This window comes from Typopeltis vanoorti, chromosome 20 (assembly GCF_054136105.1).
Source record: "Typopeltis vanoorti isolate ZY-2024b chromosome 20, IOZ_Tvanoo_1.0, whole genome shotgun sequence".
NCBI lineage: Eukaryota > Metazoa > Arthropoda > Arachnida > Uropygi > Thelyphonidae > Typopeltis > Typopeltis vanoorti.
This window is the reverse complement of record NC_143568.1, coordinates 3,290,974-3,313,482: the sequence shown is the minus strand read 5'-3', so window position 1 is coordinate 3,313,482 and position 22,509 is coordinate 3,290,974. Positions and strand designations below refer to the sequence as shown.

The 22,509-nt window shown below is 38.1% G+C and overlaps 1 protein-coding gene across 2 annotated transcripts in view; it reads right to left on the bottom strand.

The window, feature by feature from the left end:
• LOC150095196 (uncharacterized protein ZK1073.1-like) overlaps positions 1-22,509 on the bottom strand; it is a 347,623-nt gene that overhangs the window by 240,754 nt on the left and 84,360 nt on the right. For both annotated transcript variants that reach the window (XM_090410330.1, XM_090410331.1), the window contains exon 3: positions 7,075-7,141. In XM_090410330.1, the coding sequence (XP_090266456.1) occupies positions 7,075-7,141 (67 nt within the window). The remainder of the gene's footprint in view (positions 1-7,074; positions 7,142-22,509) is intronic.

The following is a 22,509-nucleotide window of genomic DNA, read 5'->3' as shown; positions in this document are numbered from 1 at the left end:
ATCGACTTGAATAAATTGAGTGATTGGGCACAGAAATGGGGATATGAGTTCAATGTTGCAAAATGTAAGGTTTTAAAATTTGGAAAACAAAGATGGGATGCAGAATTTATGCTTGGTGAGTATATATTGTTGGAAGTGGAAGAAATAAGAGATCTGGGGGTAATAGTGGATAAGGATCTGAAATTTAGGGGACACATAGGCAAAATTGTGAAGACAACACAAAGGCTTCTGGGAATGATGCGGAGGACACTGACGTGTAGAAGTAGAGAGATTCTTGTTCCTTTGTATAAGGCTTTGATTAGGCCACACATGGATTATTGTGCCCAGATTTGATCACCTAGTTTTCAGAAGGATGAAGAGATGTTGGAAAGGGTCCAAAAACTGACTAAGGTAGTTTCTGACCTCTGGAATGTCGAGTATGAGGAAAGATTGAGAAGATGCAATTTGCAGAGTCTGGTGGACAAGAGGAAGAGGGGAGATATGATAGAGACCCCTTACCAACTTGTAGGTCTCTAACATATCTCCCCTCTTCCTCTTGTCCACCAAGGGGAAGAGGAGAGGATCAATGCTGGAGAAGTTCTACAGAAAATAGTGGGAGATCGGGGTAGAACTAGAGGTCATCCCTGGAAACTGTATAAAGAAGGTGTGAGTAGGGGAGTGAGAGGCAGGTTTTTTCTATGCGGAGTTGTAAATGATTGGAATGCCTTGCCTGACAGTGCGGTGTCTGTAGGGAGTTTGAATGTGTTCAAGGCACTGTATGATGAGCTGTGTGTGATAAAAGGACCTCCCAGATGAGTCTTTGAATTCATGAGGTCTTGGGGTAATAATAATAATAATAATAATATATAATTTTGAAATGTTTTTTTTTTTTTTGTTCTGACAAATAATCTCCCTGAAGTAGATAGAGATAAGCATGTATTGCACTGATTTCGCCTAACATTTTGCAAAATGCACATAAAAAATTTAGTTTAATCCTTTATCCAAGTGTGAGCAAACAAAGGTTGCACCTGAAAGTATCTTCAGGACTGGGGTAAGGTGGTACAACACCAGGGCACTCCTTGCAAAGGTGGAGCAAGCTACCAACACTCCTATCTCAGTATCTCCCATAATGCAAAACACATCTTCTTGCGGGTATGTCTAATATTATGCATTAAGGGAAGGGCCACAACCCAGACTAGTTTTGACTTTTATTGGAGTGTTGGTAGCTTGCTCCACCTTTGCAAGGAGTGCCCTGGTGTTGTACCACCTTACCCCAGTCCTGAAGATACTTTCAAGCGCAAACTTTGTTTGCTCACACTTGGATAAAGGATTAAACTTTATACTCTAACCAAGTGAAAAATAAACTTTCAACATCTTTCTCTAAATGCAGAGTAATTTATTAAAAAAGGGTGGCACACCATTTGGCAACTCCTGTAGGTAGAGATGACCTGCTAATGCTTCTGCCTGGTATCTCCACTTGGGCCTGGCTCCCACTGAAGAGACCTCAATAAAGGTCGAAACTAGTCTGGGTTGTCGCCCTTCCCTTAATGCATAACATTAGACATATCTGCAAGGAGATGTGTTTTGCATTATAGGAGATACTGAGAGAGGAGTGTTGGTAGCTTGCTCCACCTTTGCAACGAGTTGCCCTGGTGTTGTACCACCTTACCCCAGTCCAGAAGATACTTTCAGGTGCAAACTTTGTTTGCTCACACTTGGATAAAGGATTAAACTAAATTTATTATACTCTAACCAAGTGAAAAATAAACTTTCAATGCACATAAAAAAGAAATGAATTAACCAACGATAAAGCATCAGAGATATAAAAGTACTATATCATTGTAAGAACTATAAAAATTGTTGGTTAAGAATTATATATTGTTTCTGGGTAGATGATAATTCTTATACAGCAGCACACAATATATGCTTAAAGACTGTTCTCTCAACCTTTCTCCTCCTAGATCATATCTATAAAAAAAAAAAAAATTAGTGAGTTTATAAATTTTTCAAACTTCATGTTGATTCCAGGTATAAACTTAAGTGACATGAATTTTCACTTTTGCTTTGCTGGTTCTAAATCAACAAATTTTACTGATTTAAGCCTACATTCTGCTGCACTTTACAAATAACTAATACTGACTAAAAAGTCAAAAGGTGATGTGTTTAGAAAGCAACAATCGAATAATTTTAAATAAAATAAAGATATGATAGGCATTACTGTGTGACTTGGAGAGGCCCTCTTTCTCAATGAGGCCTTGACTCCCTGGAGGTTCTTGCATTGTAACATTATTTTGGATTATTACGGTTGACTAACTATAGCACCATTAATATAAACTTGCTCAATATAACAAATTACTGAAAATTCCAAAATTAAGTCCCATAACAAAATTAAGTATGTAAAAATTTGCTGTTAAAACATTTGGGAGGTCCAGATGCATCTGAAAAATATGATTTGTAACCTTGAAGGCCGATTTGAATTTGAGATCTTTGGCTTAGAGGGATGATAAAAGCCAGTTCAGTAGAAGCATATACATAGAACATGATTAGAGAAAAGATATTAATATTACTATAGTATTATTTCCAAGTCTCCATTGAGTCTGTGGACTCATTGCTGGTCAAACACTCTCAGATAACAATAACTATTGTACCTTGCCTTGAAGACATTCAGTGGCATTCGCTACCCAATTTGGCATGCATTCCACTCATTCACCATACAAAAAATCTTTTTCACTTCCTTACTCACATGATCTTCATACAGTTTCCAGGAATGACATCTCATTACCCATTTAATTAGCCTGTGCAATGATTCCCCTATATCTCATAGGATCCTCTTACCAACCTATATTTCTCAATCATATCACCTCTCCTTCTCCTCCTATTTACCAAGCTCTGCAGGCCAAAATCCCTTAATCTGTCCTCATACTCCAAATTTCAGAGTTTGCTGGTTCTTCATCACCAGTGAATCAATGCTCCTCATCACCAGTAAAACCAGGTGACCTGATCTGTGCACATAAATTCAAATGTGGCCTAATTAGCACCTTATACAGTTGAACCTATCACCTCTATATCCACAAGTGTCAAGGTTCTTCATATTATAGCAGCAGTTATATAATGTCGAGAAAGTAGGCTGAGTGGGCCACTATGAGAGAAGTTTATCAAATAACCAGACTAACCTCTTTGGGACTGCACAAATGGTACAGAAGTTATCTCAGAATCATTTCAATTCCCATAGTCTGCAATTCCCAGCAGCTTCCTTCTGATATTACACAATTTATTACATCACTAAAATCATCTCTTAAGTTATGATTATTATAAAATAATTTTCAAATCTTGAATTACTATAAAAATGATATGGTTTAAATACATTAATAATAATAATTTGGGCAAATTTTTTTAAAAACCTGCATATTTACAGTCCAGAAAAAATTTTCTCAAGAATGTCACATAAAACTAAATTCATATAATTTATTGTGGAAAAAAAAAAAAAAAACTGAGCAATCTAATTCAAGTAGATTGATTTTTAATTTACAGCTGAATTTATTTTTTGAATTTTAAATCAAGTCATTCTTAATTTATAACTAAGCTGATGATAATGAAAAGTTGGCATTTTATAAAAACTAAACTTCTAACAAAGCAAAAGGAAGAACAATGTAAAAAAAAAAGGTAAAAAGACCTCAGGCCAGGGCTTCTGACCCAATGTCCAATCCTCAATTTCTTGTGGACTCCATTAGTAGACCACTGGATACTAAATGAAAGATGAAGGGCTGCCAATTTGAGATACAGTGACCAAACTGTATTCTCATTGGCTTAAACCAAAATAACATTATTATGAGACACCTCCAGGGAGTGCAAAGACTCATCGAAGGATGGCACATACTCTACAACCACTCCATCTTTACCACTCCATCCACTAACTTCAATGAACTCACCATCCACACCAATGCCACCTACCTCCCACTAACACTACTAGTATTTTCAAAACATGATGATGATACAACATGATAGAATTCCAGGCCAGTTGGGAAGTTCACTTGGATAAACAAGGCCCCTTAACAGAGGACAGCGAGATCAAATTTCCACTTCAAGACAAATAGTCAAGAAATCAAGGGAATATGATATACTAGGGATTTGTATTTAAGTTTTGCAGAACTGGAAAGAGCATATGACAAGATGCCCAGAGAAAAGCTCTTCAAGACACTATAGTTATGTGGTGTAAATGGATATTATATCAAGCATTATTATATTCATATTATATCATGTCGTTTATATTTGAGTTATAAGTCAGCAGTTAGACTTGAAGTTTTATACTAGAAAATGTTAAATCAGGTGTGAGACAAGGGTGCAACATTATCTCCTCTATTATTCATAATCTACATGGATCACATTTTGAAGGAGAGTGGCATCAAACATGATATCAAACCTGGAAATATTAATCTCAGCTGGCTCTTTACTTTATGCAGTGATGCTATACTTCTAAACAAATCCAATAAAGTCTACAGGATTCCCTGACTAAATTTTGAATAATTGTTGTAATAAATTTCTTTTGAAAATCAGCAAAAAAAAACAAAGACAATGAATATAGAGAGAAAACTTTGCATCAACTGCATCCTGAATGGCAAGTCTACAGAAAAAAGTAAAACATTTCAGCTATTTAGCCACAATTTTTAGTGAAGATGGCAAATTAATTATGGAAATAGACAACAGAATTAGCAAAGCTGTTATGATAGAAATCAACTGAATAAATGTATATAGAATAAGAGAGAAATGAGTGAAATACTAAACTAGCTGTATACAAAATCATGTTCAAACCAATTTTAAGATTTGGATTTAAGAGCTGGGTCAGAAATAAAACATTCCATCAAGGGCCGAAGACCACAGACATGACAGTACTATATTTTTTTTTACTATATTTTACTATATTTTTTACTATATTTTTATTTACTATAGTAAATAAAAATATATTTATTTATTTATTATATATACTGGACTTAAACTCCCAACAAGCCTCTTCATTCAGAGACTCGTTTAAGCCACTTTTCTTCCTCTTGCTAAATTTCTAAAATTCAGATAATGCTTAGACTGATAGCTCTGATACTATTTCTCTTAAAACAGGTTAAACCCACTGCACAAGTGTCAAACACCCTTCTGTAATAAATTATATTTTTATTTTAATCTTTTCCCCAAGCACATACAAACAAATGTTTGCATGTTATTAACAACATCTGACCTCCATGGAGTCGGAGACGCATTGTGGGAGATACACACTATTGCACACAATGCTCATTCAACCATGCTTTAAACTGATTCAATGTATCTACATACACAACACACTCAGGCAATGCATTCTGCTCACCAACCACTCTCCATGCAAAGAACCTGCTCCTGACTCATCTGCTCACACCCTCCTTATACAGTTTCCAGCAATAGCCTCTTGTTCTGCCCCCTTCCCATTATATGAAAAATCTCTTCCATGTCAACCTGATAACAACCCCCTAACTAGCTTATGTGTCTCAATCATATCCCCCCTCCCTCCTATTCATGAGGCTCTGCAACATACATTTTCTCAATCTGTCCATATTCCAAAGACCACCTTGGTGAATCTTCTCTAGCAAAGCTGTTATGATAGAAATCAACTGAATAAATGTATATAGAATAAGAGAGAAATGAGTGAAATACTAAACTAGCTGTATACAAAATCATGTTCAAACCAATTTTAAGATTTGGATCTAAGAGCTGGGTCAGAAATAAAACATTCGATCAAGGGCTGAAGACCACAGACATGACAGTACTGAGCATATCCTCATCACCATGAAAACCCAACAACCAAAGCTATGCACAATAATCCATATGAGGCTTGATCAAGGCCTTATACAATGGCATCATAACCTCTCTATTTCTGTATGTCAGGGTCCTCTGCATCATTCCCATTATCCGAATGTGATGTCTTCACAATATGACCAATATAACTTCACAATATAATTTCAGGCTTGTCCACCATCACTCCTAGATCTATCATCTCCTCTATTTCCTTTAAGGTTTCCACACCAAGTGTATACTTTGCATCCCATCGTTGCTAACCAAATCTCAAAACCTTACACTTTGCAACACTGAACTGATCGATGCAACGTTGAACCCATTCATGCAATCTATTCAAGTCCTCTTATAAGGCCATAACATGCAATTGACTTTGCATTGCTCTTTCCAGTTTTGCATCATCTGTAAACAGGTACATATCACTAGTTAAACCCATCTCAATATCATTAACATGCAAATTGAACAACAATGGTACCAAAACTGACCACTGTGTAAGAAAGATCACACCACTAGTGGCCTTTCACCTTCTGGATACCATACCTCTCATATACAACTTTCTGATACCTATCCGACAGCCAGTCACTAATCCAACTCAGACGTCTGTTACACAATCAATCCCATCTGTTTCAATTTATATAACAGCTTGTCATGTGGAAGTCTATCAAAAGCTTTTGCACAATCGAAGTACACCACTGTATATGCATCTCCCCTGTCCAAGGTATTTGTCACCTTGTTAGTACATAAGTTAGTGAATCATGATCTCCCCTTAAAACCCATGCTGATAACCACAGAGAATACTGCTATTATCAACTCATTTCTGTATCCTACCTCTCACCAATGAAGTAACTTCAGTTATACTATACTTTATAGCCAAGCAGGAAAAAAAACTTGCTATAACCCTCTCATTTAGAGTATTTCAATAATAAGGTAATATGCCATTTTGTTACTTGCAGATGGCAAAAAAAAAATTACTGGAAAAAAATGACATGAAATCATTTTCTCTTTATTTATGTCCAATCAAGTTTCCTGGTTAAGAAGTTACTTCATGTACAAACTGTTGTTTGCTCAAATTTGGTAAAGGATAAAAGCAGTAATATAATTTATTAAGTATAATTTACTTGGTGACCAGCAAAAAACTTGTCACATATAATGTAATGTGGGAGAAACTAGAGAATGACACTAGTTATAGCATGCTGTTATTTGTAACAGATTATTAATGATATGTTAATGATAAATTAATATTACAGTTAATAGATTAAGATAGCACTCAGTATTACTTACGATTACATCCCATATCATGTACTGTAAGAAAAACTGGAGTAGTACTTGTTATAGCATCCACTTTACCCTGTAATAAATTTACTTTTACTTGCATCTGATATCAATGAAAACTATTTTAACTTTTTGAAATTACAAAGATATATCAGACTCTGCATATACATTTTTCAACTGGTTATACTGCTTAATGCACACACAATCATTATTATTATTATACAGACATCTCCATAGATTTCTAAGATGCAGCATAGGAGGTTTACACTAACCACATACACACAACTATCACAACTTTTCTCAAACTCATTCACTGAGGAGGCACTCACATCCCAACTGACAACCAATTCCATCATTCAGCACTGCCACAACTGACTGACATGAAAATGAATGGAAATAGAAATAAACATTAATTATTTGCTATGTCATAAATAACAAAACTAAATGGGGATTGGGGGTGTCCAACAAGATGTTGGATACCCCCAACAGAGAGGGAAATATCAGAAAGTTAGCATGGATTTGTTAGGGAACATTCTTATTTCAGTAATTTGCTTCCCTTTTATTATAAAGTGACAAGAGTGGTTGATAAGGGAAAGGCATAAATTGCCATATTTCTGAATTTTGCAAAGTATTTGATAGGGTTCCACAAAATAAGTTGATATTTAAATTGCAATGTAGTTATATATCAGAGTTGATAATATAATCCCATGTTGGGACTTTATGATTAAATCATAAGGTCCCAACTGAGTTCAGTATTAGGACCTTGGTTTTTTTTATCATCTTTATGTCAGTGATATTGTTGCTAGGTCGCAAGAAGATATTCAATTACTTTCAAATGATATGAAGCTTGGAAGGGTTATTATAGCAATAGTGCTGATGGGTTGGCCCTTCAGGAGGATTTATATAAGCTGGACAGGTGGGCAAATGAATAGGGATGTCTGTTTGATGTAATTAAATGTAAGGTCTTGAAATTTGGAATGCACCAATTGGAAGGTGCATGCTGGCATTAGTAGATCTATACTAGGAGGAAGCATTGGATCTTAAGGTGATTATCAGCAAAAATTTGAAGTTGCTTAGGACTGACCAGTAGAGATAAGAGTGATAATTCAATTTGTATAATTCAATTCCCAGATTTCCCAGGTAGTTCCCCAGGTTTCAAATCTGATTGGGAAATCATTAAAAGTTGCAAAAGGTTCCTACAGGCAATGTAATTCACGTATCTAATGCTAGAAGCATCAGGAACAAAACTAAGGGGTATCTGACATTGGTTAGTTCAACTTGGTCAAAACAGTTTAGGCATTAGTGACGCTGTTAAATGGAGAAGAATATGGTTATAAAATAATAGTGGTACTGTATTTTCAGGAAGCAAAGAGAACAGGATAGGCAGCATTGCCGATGATAACCCTGGAATTCACTGTTTCCTGGAGAATTTCTACTTTTGTTAGTTGCAGTGAAATTTATGCAGCTACTGACATTGCACACTCAGGGAGGGAGCCAAGAGGCCCTACCCCCCCCCCCAAAAAAAAGGAAATAAAGTCTTTTTCCAAAAATCTTTTCCTAATTAAAATTCTTTCTTTTTTATTTATGTTGTGTCATGTCTTCCATTTCTATACTACTTATGAATTAGCAGTCACATAAGGTGGGAATACCCTCTGGCTCTCGGGAATCATGGCCGTTGTGAACACAAGGCAAACGAAGTAGTGCTCGGGCGATACTGTGTTTGCTGGCAAGAGATCACAGGTATCATGTATTGGTGATCACTGCAGATGCTCAGTCATAAGTCACATGCAATGCATAGTGTGTATTCTCAAATCGTTTACTCAACTTGCCCCCCCCCCCAAGATTAAATCCTGAGTGCGCCACTGGCTATTGATAAATAATTACCTAAAATAACATCCAGTGGAGGGACCTGGAATTTGAGTGCATTGCATCTGATAACAGACACTTAATAGTCTCAAAGGAATTATGCATGCTAATCAAAGTAACTTCAAGCAATCAATAATTGAAGTAGCCATTCACCCCCAACTAGGGAATGATCGTGCAGTCTTGAGCTATGCAGTGACTAAGCATGTGGAATTTAATTAAGAAAGGATATTTCTGAAATTGAAGATTGGTTGATTATGACAAACTTAAAAGAACATCTTACAGAAACACTACCATGGCAAAAAACCTGCAAGGAGAAAATATTAGCAATGCATGTAAAATGGCAGAGGGATTGTTTGAGAGAAGCAGTATCAAGACTGCACACTCAGGTTCAGGAAGATAAATTATGTGAGGCGACATGCCAGCCTGGTTGACCAAGTAGATGACTACCTCTACAAAAAGACTGTAGGCATAGTGATCAAATATGTCTGAATATCTTTACAAGTTATACGAATTTCATCATACAGTGTGAGACCACCACTCTACTTACTGAACACCTGAAGTGGACTGGGAAAAAACTTATGTTTGGTCTCTAAAATAGAGTTTCTGATCTACCTTTAGCTCACCAATGATACTAATGTGCTATAGGTTTTACAGTAAGTGGAATTTACATAAAAAAGGAAATGACATCATTAATTAAAAAGAGCTGGGGGAAAAATGGCAACTAATACAGCAAAGATAAGAAAGAGAGAAAAAAGAAAAAAGCAAGAAGAGTATGAAAGGGAAAGAGAGAGAGAGAGAGAGAGAGAGAGAGAGAGAAGAGAATTGAGGAGGGAATATAAAGAAAATGTTATCCATCAGATAAGCAGTATAAGGCATAGGCAAAATCAAATGAGAAATTAACTAAGCAGGCCAAAGGAAATCTCGGAATTTATGCTATGTGGTGAGAGTAAAAAGAAGAATAATTATGGAAGGATAGCTTGAATGATTATTGAGATAACAGAATTGGAAGGCATATGTGAATTGCTGAGTGATGACTTTACATTTAGATGGAGTAATGACTGGTAGAGAAGGACTGATATGAGAATAGAAGTAGATGAACTGGAAGTGTTTAGGTTATTCTAAATATCAATATGAATAAAGCCATAAAAATGAATGGGACATCGTCCATACGATGCAAGAAAGTGCAAGGAATTGGCAGTTCCATCCTTTGACCAAACTGTAAGTGTCAAAGCTGGTTCTCTTTCCACTCACTTGTCTTTATGTAATGTAACTATCCATCCTGATAATTTCAGTACATAATGGAGGTTCCAAGACTACAATGGCCAATTATAGACTGGTATGGTGGGTGGTTAAGTTAGATGAAGACAGAATTTAGGAATTTATGTTGTGGAAAATCCATACCAACCATCATACAATACCTATCATACATCTCCTTAAATCATACTGATAGTGACCCATTCCACTCATTCACTACTCTCTAAGCAAAAATAATCTTTATTTCTTCGCTAAATATATATTTACATATCATCCAGAGGTGGTCCTTTGCTCCATCTCCTCTTGTTATGTATCGAAATTTCTTCTGTATCTATCCTATAAAATCCCCTTTAGCTTATTCCCTTTCTTCTACCTTTCAATCAATTTTTGTAATCCACAATCCTCAATTATCAATAATATAGGAAGTATTCCAAAGACTTGACACCATCATAAAGAGAGATAATGACTTCCATATTCAACTAGTAAATGTATTTTTTTCCAACATCTAAGTAATTGTTTTGGGTTTTGTCCACTTTTGGAATAAATTCCCTGAACTTCAACTCTTTGTCCATCACTACTCAAACCCCTAACCTCAATTTCCCAGATGGTCTTGTCAATACAATGCATGCCATGCTTGTCATCTTTTCATCCCAAATTGCATAACTTTGCTTTGTCATGCTGAAATGGCAATCATCCTTTATCCCCACCCCCAATGTCAGTATATTCAAATCATCATGTAAGATTCTACATTTGTTACAAAAAGTGCTATCCCAAAATTAGCATCATCAGTAAACAACTGAATTACTTTTCAAATTATCCTCAATACCAATAATGTGTAATTAAATAGAAGTGGATCAAGACACTACAGAATCCTACAGCACAATAGTCACCTGCATGCTCCTATATAGTCAGCCGGAGATATAAATGCTTTTAAACCAAAATGAAATGTTCTTCTTGGAACAATTCAAAAGGAATTTTTTTTTTTATCTATCCAGATTGGAACAATCAATTTGCTCCTCTGAAGATATTTTCCACGTCAGAGCAAAAAATCATTCTCAGAAAATAATGCTCTGCCTGAAACACACAGCATGTGTGTGCATGCATATATACCCTTAAATCATACACTGATAGTGACCTATTCCACTCATTCACTACTCTCTAAGCAAAAATAATCTTTATTTCTTCGCTAAATATATATTTACATATCATCCAGAGGTGGTCACTCACACACACACACACACACACACACACACACACACACACACACACACACACACACACACACACACACACACACACACACCTCTGAAGATATATAGAAGCTGCCATAGTGCAACTGGAAGAAAAGCAGAACCTTGCACCCTTCAACTGGAAAAGACCTGGGGGTCGATCCTCGTTGTAAAGAGGGGAATCCTTATATGGGCTTTTTCACTTGAAGGTGAGTTAGCCAATCTCATATGGTGGTAGCAGGGCTTCTTCTTCCATGTTCAAACAAACTGGCTTTCAGAACACACACAATTTACAGACAAAAATACTATTGTTGGTAATGATGAGTGATAGATGGATTTGATGGTAGTAGTGTCATAGTTGGAGAATTAAGTAGCAGTGGAGAAGATGAGATGCATTTAGTGAAGTAGAGTGCCCTCCCACGATGAGTCTTTGGACTTTGTATATATGTGGTCTTGCCATAAATACTATTACAACTTCCATACACACTCCAGCGCTGATGACAGAATTGTGCAAGCCTGGTACCATTAGTGGGCTGTATGCAGCCAACATTCACATGCTAATCAGTAGAGAGAGAGAGAGAGAGAGAGAGAGAGAGAGAGAGAGAGAGAGAGAGAGAGAGAGAGAGAGAGAGGTCTAGTTGTAGGTTAACATGCAGTGGGGGAGATTATGAGAACTGTGTGGTAGTAAAAGCACTTCATAAGGTTCGAATGCAGCCACCTTATTTTCAGCATGCTAAAAACACTGATGTTTGTGTCAGACTATTAATCGTTATATTGATACAGAAGATGTATCTAACTACCAAAAAGTTGACTGACCACACTGAGTTAGCATGCAACAGCTTGCAAGGGCTGTGAAGCTGTAATCCTGTAACCTCTGCTGTAATCCTGTCTGAATGCAGAAAGTGATATCATGAGAGATGAATGTTTGGAAGAGAAAAATGTCACATGTATTAACTGATGACCTGTGGGTGATAGCCTATCATCTTTCTACTGGACATTTCCTAACACCACAACTTATACAGCAGGGGGTGATAAAATCAAAGACACTTCTCCTGTGGTACACCAACAACAGACAGAGATCTTTTTCACAAATGAGATTTTCACCATTGAGAGTTATTTAACTGCCAAAATGATTGGGTTTATGCTTCGTATGGTTGCACAGCATGTGCAATAGCACCAAGGATTTAGAGAGGTCATCATCCTATGTCGGCAATGGTTTGGTGGTGGGTGATGTATTGGAGGGGGGGGGGGGTATCCAAGTTGCATTTCTGCAAGAAAGAGGTCAAAACTTCTTCCAAAGTGTATCAAGACATTGTGCTGGAACCTGTGATACAGCCCCTGAACAACACCTTGCTTCATAGCAGGCAGTGAACTTTCCAACAGGACTTAGCACCTGCACACACACACACACAAGGCAAGGACCACACAACAGTGGTTGGAAAAGAATGTGCCTGACTACATATCACCATCTGATTGGCCATCTGGAAGTCTCAATCTGAATGCGATGGACTTCAAATTGTGTTCGGAGCTTGAGAGAGTAGCCTGCAAGAAATGACACCCTAGCACTGCCAGCCTGAAGGTGGATTTGGAGCAAGCAGTGGCAGCATTTCCATTGGATGCTGTGTGTGTGTGGACTGCCATCAACATGTGGCCTCACAGACGTCGAGCATGCATGAAGGCAAACAGGGGATATTTTGAATGTTGAGTGCTGCTATATGAATATTATACATGTGGTTTGTATGTGCGAAAGCTGTAAATGATTTACTGATAAATTAAAGGTTTATGTGATGTTCAAGTTGTAACAGTATTTAAGGCTAGACTAGTTGTATATACACAGTGTGTGAGTACGAACGCATGTTTTTCAGATGGAGAATTATTTTCTGAGAGTGAAATTTTTCTTGAATAGTTCTTGACATGTTTAGGGCGTCCCTCAATTAGTCTAAGGACTCCTTGGAGTTGCCCATAATAATAACAATTTGTTGCGGTTTACTTAAGAGATTTCCATATACCTATCAAATGCCTCTGCATGGTCTAACAATATTATAGCTCAAGTGTTCTCTTAATTTAATTCAACTGTCACTTTATATTATTATGGTGATGGCACTACTAGTATGCAAAGAGGGATGCAATGCATGACACATGCAGTTAAAAAAAAAAAAAGTATTAGTAGTAAGCAAAGATGCATTTATTTTATGACAATACTGATTTTTCAGTTTGTGCTATTCCAATTGATGATTTTTTTTGTATGACTGTGTGATAGTTTGTTAGGATTTAACTGTCTGATTGTATTCAACATGGCAGCTACCAGTTTTAGCACAATACCTAGCCTTCCACCATTTAAAGACTACATTATTCATTGCATAGTTAAGATTTTGTAGCTTATTATGCATGCAGTACACATGTCACCCATTGTTTAAAATGTGGCAGGTATGAGATGGGATGTATATGTGCATGAAATATAGGAGAATTTGGGAGACATAGTGTCTCAATCTCGGGATTTAGCAGTGGTAAAGATAGTGCTTCAGAAATGGGCGATTCAGTTTGTGGATGCCAGCAGCGTGTTTGAGGGTGGAGAGAATATTAAAGACATATGAATTTAGCCATGGGAAGTTTAGTGGACGGAAATGGTTTGTCTGATGGTTTGCAATTGTGTGTGTGAGAATTGTAAATGGAAAACAGAATGTGTGAAGAGAGAAATGAAACCTGAGAAAGGAGACGGAAGGAATGAAGACCAAATTGAGGAGGGTGAATGAAGATCTTAGGAGGATAGAGAGGTTGATAGAGAATGCAAGAAGAACAAGAGCAGGTGTAAAAGAATGGCATCAGAGAGCAAGGGAGAGAGGAAGGCAAAAGAATGAGAGAGACAGTGGAAGAAAAGAAATCGCAGAAAACCAAGAGAGTGTGGAAACAAGGGATAGAGAGAGAGAGACTGGAAGCCATAATGTGTGAAACGCCAGTGAGAGAAGGATGGATGAATGAATTTATTCAGAGTGTAATGTATGGAGATTTGATGATTCAGGATGAGTAGTGTTAGAGGACATGGTTTTTGCTTTTCGTATTTTAGTGTGTCTGTTTGTGTTTTTGGTGTTTCAATTATTAATTTGATAAAATATGATAGAAGCGCACACATGGTTTCGGTAAGAAGGAAAATTGTGGCTAGTAATAATGGGTCACCATTTTTGTTCAAAAACTGTAATATAAAGGATACTATTCAATGTACTATCTGCGAAATGTATGCTTTGCAGAGAGCAGTTGGAGTATGGTTAGATGATAATAATGGAGTGAATGTGTGTAGAAAATGTAAGGAAAATAAGGAATTAAAGTGTATTTAAGGTAGTGAGTGTGATATTTTTGTCAAATTTCAGAATGTAGAAAATAGCGATATGGTAAGAAATTGCGAGGTTGTACCAGAGAGCTGTGAGGGCCTGAATGTAGAAAGTGTGAATGAAGGTATTAATACAGAGCAAATTAATGGTTTAACAGATAATAAAAAAGATGAGATAGATGCAATGAGTGAGATCGTGCTGTTGAGCAGAGCGATATATAGAGCAAAGCATCAGCTGGAGCATATGCACAAATGTCTACCGAGTGTACCAGCCAATAAAAAAAAGTATGATAAGTATGATAGGAAAAATAAGAGTATGATTGTGAATGAAAACAAAATGAAGGATCGAATGCTGTATGGAGATTCATTAGTACGACGTTTGATAGTAGAGAATTTGACAAAATTGTACCAACTGGGTGTGACCATTAAGAACATAAGTGAGTCTATTAGGGAGCAAAAGCAAAGGGTGAAAGAAATGATAGTGGTGGCAGGTATGAATGATTTGAAAGGAGATAAAATGGAAATGATAGAGGACCTGAATGAACTGTTTGAGGTAGCAAAAGAAAAAAGTGAGGGAGTTAGGATGATGTGGAATTTGTGGACGTGTATTATTATTATTATTGTTCCGGGAAACTCCAAGGAGTCGACAGACTCATCGAGGGGGGCACTAACATCATGTCTGGAACAACTATTCAACATTCACACAGTATCTATCATATCTTGCCTTGAACTCATTCACGGTCGTAGCACCCACAACAGACTCTGGAAGCTTATTCCACTCATTCACCACTCTCCAAGTAAAAAACCTAGCTCTAAAACCCTTGTCAACCACGCTCTTGCCCAGCTTCCATGCATGGCCCCTAATCCTCCCACCACCAGTCATATTTTCAAAAATATCTTCTGGATCAATCTTATAAAAACCCTTCAGTAATTTGAATGTCTCAATCATATCACCCCTCCTTTGCCTATCGTCCAATTTCTGCAACCCACAAATCTTCAACCTATTCTCATAAGATTCATTCCACAGACCTGCTATCATCTTGGTCACTCGTCTCCGAACCCTCTCCACTTCCTCCCCATCACGAAGAAACCCTGGTGCCCATAACTGGGCACAGAAGTCCAGATCGGGTCTTATCAAGGCTCGATACAGAGGAACAACAACTTGTTTGTCTCTGCATGATAAAGTATTTTTCAGAAGCCAAGTGATTTGGTGAGCTGTTTAAGTCACTTTTGCAATGTGCCCCCTAAACTTCAACTCCCTATCCACCAGCACTCCCAAATCCCTGGCCTCATCAATCTCCTGGAGCACGGTTCCACCAATGCGATATACTGCTGCTATTCTTTTCACCTCAAAGTGCATAACCTTACACTTTGCCACATTAAACCGACATCCATTTTTCCTAGCCCAGTTCTCCAAACTATCCAAATCATCCTGTAAAATTTTGACATCCTGCGCACTCACAATTGCTCTACCCAACTTTGCATCATCAGCAAACAAGTGAACACTTCCTCTCAAATCCTTTCCAATATCAATGACGAACAAATTGAAAAGCAGTGGTCCAAGAACAGAGCCCTGCGGCACTCCGCTGGTCACAAGACGTCTTTTTGACTCCACTCCTGAATAAACCACTCTCTGGTATCTCTCCTTCAACCACCCTCCTATCCATCTTACCAATCCTATATCTATCCCCATCTGCTCCAGTTTGCTGATTAGGGTTCCATGTGGTATCCTGTCAAAGGCCTTGGCAAGGTCCAGTAGTATCACTGTAAACCCATTACCCCTATCCAGTTCAGCCGTGACTGTGTTATAAAACGTGAGCAAGTTACTGAGGCATGATCTACCTTCACAAAACCATGTTGTCCCCCATACAATATCCCATTTTCATCTATCCAATCCTGTATTCTTTTCTTGACTAATTTCTCTAAGACCTTGACAATGATTCCTGATATGCTAATCGGTCGGTAATTTACAACAGCAGTCTTGGAACCACCTTTATGCAGTGGAACCATTTTCCCCTCTTTCCACCCCTTCGGGACTAACCCAGACCAGAGACTCAAATTAAACAAAATGGTCAAGGGTACTGACAATTCTTTAGCTGCTTCTCGTACAACACAAGCTGGTATACCATCCAATCCCACAGATGTATTGACATTGAGATTATGCAATAGACTACTCACCTCCACTTCATTCACCACAATTCCCGTATAATCTACTGTTTCTGCAATGTCACCACCTGGATGATATATTCTTGCAAAGTGCTCACTCAGTTACTCAACTATATCAACTGATTCAGTCACCTCCCTACCATCGGCATTCTTTAAAATCATTCTGCCATGTACATTTTTCCTTTTACTTGCTACATATCTAAAAAACTGTTTAGGATTCTCTTTAGTCTGCATGGTCAATGTTCTTTCATAATCCTTTTTTGCTTTTCTTACCACACTCGTTACCCTTCTGGCCTGCGCTTTATAGCGTTCGTGTGCCTGCCGGTCACCTTTCTCCTTAAATTCCCTCCATAGTTGTTTCTTTTTTTGCAGCTCAAGCTTAATGGTGTTATTCATCCATTTAACCCCTGCTTGATTTATTATTCGGACTCTAGGTATACAGTCAGGCATTGCTTCATGCAAGCACTTCTTAACTACCTCCCATGCACTATCAACTTTTAGTCCTTGCAGTTGTACATGCCATGGCACTGAGCCAATCAAACTCCTAAGCTTGTCATACTTTCCAGCCCGATAATTCCACATGTACCCTGTCTTAATTGAAATTCTACCCCTTTAGCCACCTCCCAAGTCAAGACCCTATGATCACTTTCACCGATTGGTGGCAATGTGGTCATATTTGTTACAGCCAAATCCTCAGATGTAATTACTAGGTCAAGCACTCTCTGACCTCTAGTATTTTCCATTACATGCTGTCGCAGATAGTTAACCCTTAATAACCACATAAAATCTAATTCCTTCCTCCCGTGTGTCCTCTCCTCACTCCAATCAATGCGACCATAGTTGAAATCTCCCATAATAATCACCCTCCTTCCACTCATTTCTTCTAGTTGCTTGTGCATACTGTCACCACCATCTTTTCCATCACCTGGTCTATAGCAGCACCCATTGTATATTTAGTTCTGCTAGCCACAATCTCACACCAAATGGCCTCAAATGTGCTCTTTTCTCTATCCTGCAATTCAAGTTCTATTCTCCTTGGCTGTAGCTCATCAGCTATCATCAACAATACTCCCCCCCCCCCCATTTTATTCTCTCTGTCATTCCTGAACACACTATACCCATCACATTCAATCCCACTAGCTATATCATCTACAGTCAGCCATGTTTCACTAATACCAATAACCTGTGGTCTGGAAGTGCCAACCATGGCCAAAAACTCTTCCTTCTTGTTCCTAATACTCCTAGTATTAGTGTACATGAATTTAAGACCTCCATTAGCCCCAACCCTACCTTGATACCTTATATTAACTATCCCACTCTGGTTTGTTGTCCTTATTTGCTCTAGCATATTATATTCATTCTTACATTCAACTGCCTCCCTAAGGACTGTATATCTACTCCCCCCCCCCCTTAACAAATCTAGTTTCCCTGAATTTGCACATCCACTACATTCAGCAACACTTTCTCAAGTCTTCTTACACTGTAACCATTCAAATGCAAGCCATCCATCTTATATAGATCCTTTCACCCATCAAACTCACTCCACACGTCCACAAATTCCACACCACTGGTCATACATAACCAACGCATAAAGTCATTCGCAATTATGGCCCTCCTTTTAAACATTTCACTGTCATACCGTGGCAAAAGACTAATCATTCTAACTCTCTCACTCTTTTCTTTTGCTACCTCAAACAATTCATTCAGGTCTTCTATCATTTCCATTTTATCTCCTTTCAAATCATTCGTACCTGCCACAACAATCATTTCTTTCACCCTTTCCTTTTGCTCTCTAATAGACTCAGTTACATCCTTTATGGTCGCACCAGGTTGGTACGATTTTGTCAAATCCTCTACTAACACACCTCGTACTAACGAGTCTCCATACAGCACTCTATCCTACATTTTGTTCATGTTCACATTCATACGCCTATTTGTCCTGTCATACCTTTTATTATTAGTTGGTTAATTCAGTCGACTTTTGTTCATGCACTCTAGCTGCTGTTTTGCCCTTTCTATCGCACCATTCAACAACGCGATCTCACTCAATGCATCTATCTCATCTTTTTTATTCTCTGAGAAACCATTAATACTATCATTCACACTTTCTACATTCACACTCTCATAATTCTCATGTACAACCTTGCCGTTTCTTGTCATATCGCTATTTTCTTCATTCTGAAGTTTGACAAAAATATCACACTCATGATCCGAAATACACTTCAATTCCTCATTCTCCCTACATTTTCTACACACATTCAATCCTTTATTATCATCTATCCACACTCCGACCGCACTCCGCAAAGCGTACATTTCACAGCTAGTACACTGACTCATTTCTTTTATACTACCGTTCTTTGATAAAGATGGCGAACCATCATTACTGGCCGCCATTTTCCTTCGTACAGGTGCCATAATTATTGCAACGTGTTTTATCAAATAATAAGTTATAACACTCCAAAAACACACAAAGTGTAGAGTGAGTTCGACGGGCGAAAGGATCTATATAAGATGGATGGTTTGCATTTGAATGGATTCGGTGTAAGGAGACTTGAAAAAGTGTTGTTGAATGAAGTGCATGTGCAGAATCAGGGAAACTAGATTTATTAAGGGGGGGGAGTAGATATGTAGACCTTAGGGAGGCAGTTGAGTATATGAATGAGTATAATATGCCTGAGCGAGTACGAAGGACAACAAATCAGAATGGGATAATCAGTATAAGGCATCAAGGTAGGGATGGGACTAACAGGGGGTCTGCAATTCATGTATACTAATGCTAGGAGTATTAGGAACAAGAAGGAAGAATTTTTGGCCTTTGTTGGCACTTGCAGACCACAGGTTATTGGCATTAGTGAAACATCGCTGACTGAAGAAGATATAGCTAGTGGGATTGAATGCGAGGGGTATAGTGTGTTCAGGAATGACAAGGAGAATAAAATGGAGGGAGGAGTATTATTGATGATAGCTGATGAGCTGCAGTCAAGGAGAATAAAAGTTGAATTGCAGGATAGAGAAAAGAGCACATTTGAGGCCATTTGGTGTGAGATTGAAGCTAGCAGAACAAAATATACAATTGGGTGCTGCTATAGACCAGGTGATGAAAAAGATGCTGGAGATAGTTTGCACAAGCAAATAGAAGAAATGAGTGGAAGAAGAAATCTCCCATAATAATTACCCTTGTAATTATTATGGGAGATTTCAACTATGGTAGCATTGATTGGAGGAAGGAGAGGACACACGGGAAAGGAATTGGGTTTTATGCGGTTATTATGGGATAACTATCTGCGACAGCATGTAATGGAAAATACTAGGGATCAGAGAGTGCTTGAGCTAGTAATTGCATCTGAGGATTTAGCTGTAACGAATATGACCACAATGTTACCAATTGGTGAGAGTGATCATAGGGTCTTGACTTGGGAGGTGGCTAAAGGTGTGGAATTTACAATTAAGAAAGGGTACATGTGGAATTATCGGGTTGGTAAGTATGACAAGCTTAGGAGTGTGTTTGGTTCGGTGCCATGGCATGTAAAACTGCAAGGGCTGATTGTTGATAGTGCATGGGAGGTGGTTAAGAAGTTTTTGCAGGAGGCAATAGCTGACTGTATAACTAGAGTCCGAATAATAAATCAAGTAAGGATTAAATGGATGAATAACACCATTAAGCTTGAGCAGCAAAAAAAGAAACAACTATGGAGGGAATTTAAGGAGAAAGGTGACCTGCAGGCACATGAACGGTATAAAGCCCAGACCAGAAGGGTAACAAGTGTGCTAAGAAAAGCAAAAGTGGATTATGAAAGAACATTAGCCATGTAGGCTAAAGAGAATCCCAAACAACTTTATCGATATGTTGCAAGTAAAAGAAAAAATGTATACGGCAGATTGATTTTAAAGAATGTCGATGGTAGGGAGGTAACCGAATCAGTTGATATAGTAGAATTACTGAGTGAGCACTTTGCAAGAGTATATCATCCATGTGGTGACATTGCAGAAATGGAAGAACAAACAGCTTATACTGGAATTGTGGTGAATGAAGTACAGATGAATAGTCTATTACAAAACCTTAATGTCAACTCATCTGCGGGATTGGATAGTATACCAGCTCATGTCACACGAGAAGCGGCTAAAGAATTGTCAGTGCCTTTGACCATTTTGTTTAATTTGAGTCTCCGGTCTAGGTTAGTCCCAAGGGGGTGGAAAGAGGGGAAAACAGTTCCACTGGTTAAAGGAGGTTCCAAGGCTACTGTTGAAAATTACCGCCCAATTAGCATATCAGAAATTGTTGTCAAGGTCTTTCAGAAAATAGTCAAGAGGAAAATACAAGATTGGATAGATGAAAATGGGATACTCTATGGGGACAGCATGGTGTTGTGATGGGTAGATCATGCCTCAGTAACTTGCTCACGTTCTATAACACAGTGACGGCTGAACTGGATAAAGGTAAAGGGTTTACAGTGATTCTACTGGACCTTACTAAAGCCTTTGATACGATACCACATGGAATTCTAATCAGTAAACTGCAGCATATGAGAATGGATATAGGGTTGGTGAGATGGATAGGAGGGTGGTTGATGGAGAGATATCAGAGAGTGTTTTATTCAGGAGTAGAGTCCAAAAGACGGCTTGTGATTAGCGGTGTGCTGCAGGGTTCTGTTCTTGGACCACTACTGTTTAATTTGTTCATTAACGATATAGGAAAGGATCTGTTCATTTGTTTGCTGATGATGCAAAGTTAGGTAGAGCAATAGTGAATGCTCAGGATGTCAAATTTTGCAGGATGATTTGGATAGTTTGGAGGATTGGGCTAAGGAGAATGGATGTCAATTTAATGTGGAAAAATGTAAGGCTTTGCATTTTGGGGTTAAAAGATTAGTAGTAGTTTTTAACACTGGTGGAACTGTACTCCAGGAGATTGACGAGGCCAGGAATTTTGGGAGTGTTGGTGGATAGGGAGTTGAAGTTTAGGGGACACATCGTAAAAGTGGCAAAATCAGCTCATCAAATCATTTGGTTGCTGAAAAACACTTTAACGAGCAGAGACAAACAAGTTATCGTTCCTCTGTATCAAGCCTTGATAAGACCCCACTAGACTACTGTGCTCAGATATGGGTGCCAGGGTTTCTTCGCGATGGGGAGGAGGTGGAGAAGATCCAGAGACGAGTGACCAAGATAATAGCAAGACTATGAAATGAACCTTATCAGAACAGGTTAAAGATTTGTAGACTGCAGAATTTGGCTGATGGGCGGGGAAGGGGAGATATGATGGAGACATTCAAATTACTGAAGAGTTTCTATAAAATTAATTCAGAAGATATTTTTGAGAACAGGACTGGTAGTGGTAGTGGAAGGACTAGGGGCCATCCATGGAAGCTTGGTAAGAGTGTGGTTAGCAAGGGTGTTAGAGCTAGGTTTTTTACTTGGAGAGTGGTAAATGAGTGGAATAAGCTGCCAGAGCCTGTTGCAGGTGCCATGACTGTAAATGAGTTCAAGAAGAAGTATGATAGATACTGTGTGAATGTTGAATAGTTGTTTTTGACATGATGTTGGACTTCCCTCGATGAATCTAAGGACTCCTTGGAGCTGCCCATAATAATAATAATAATAATA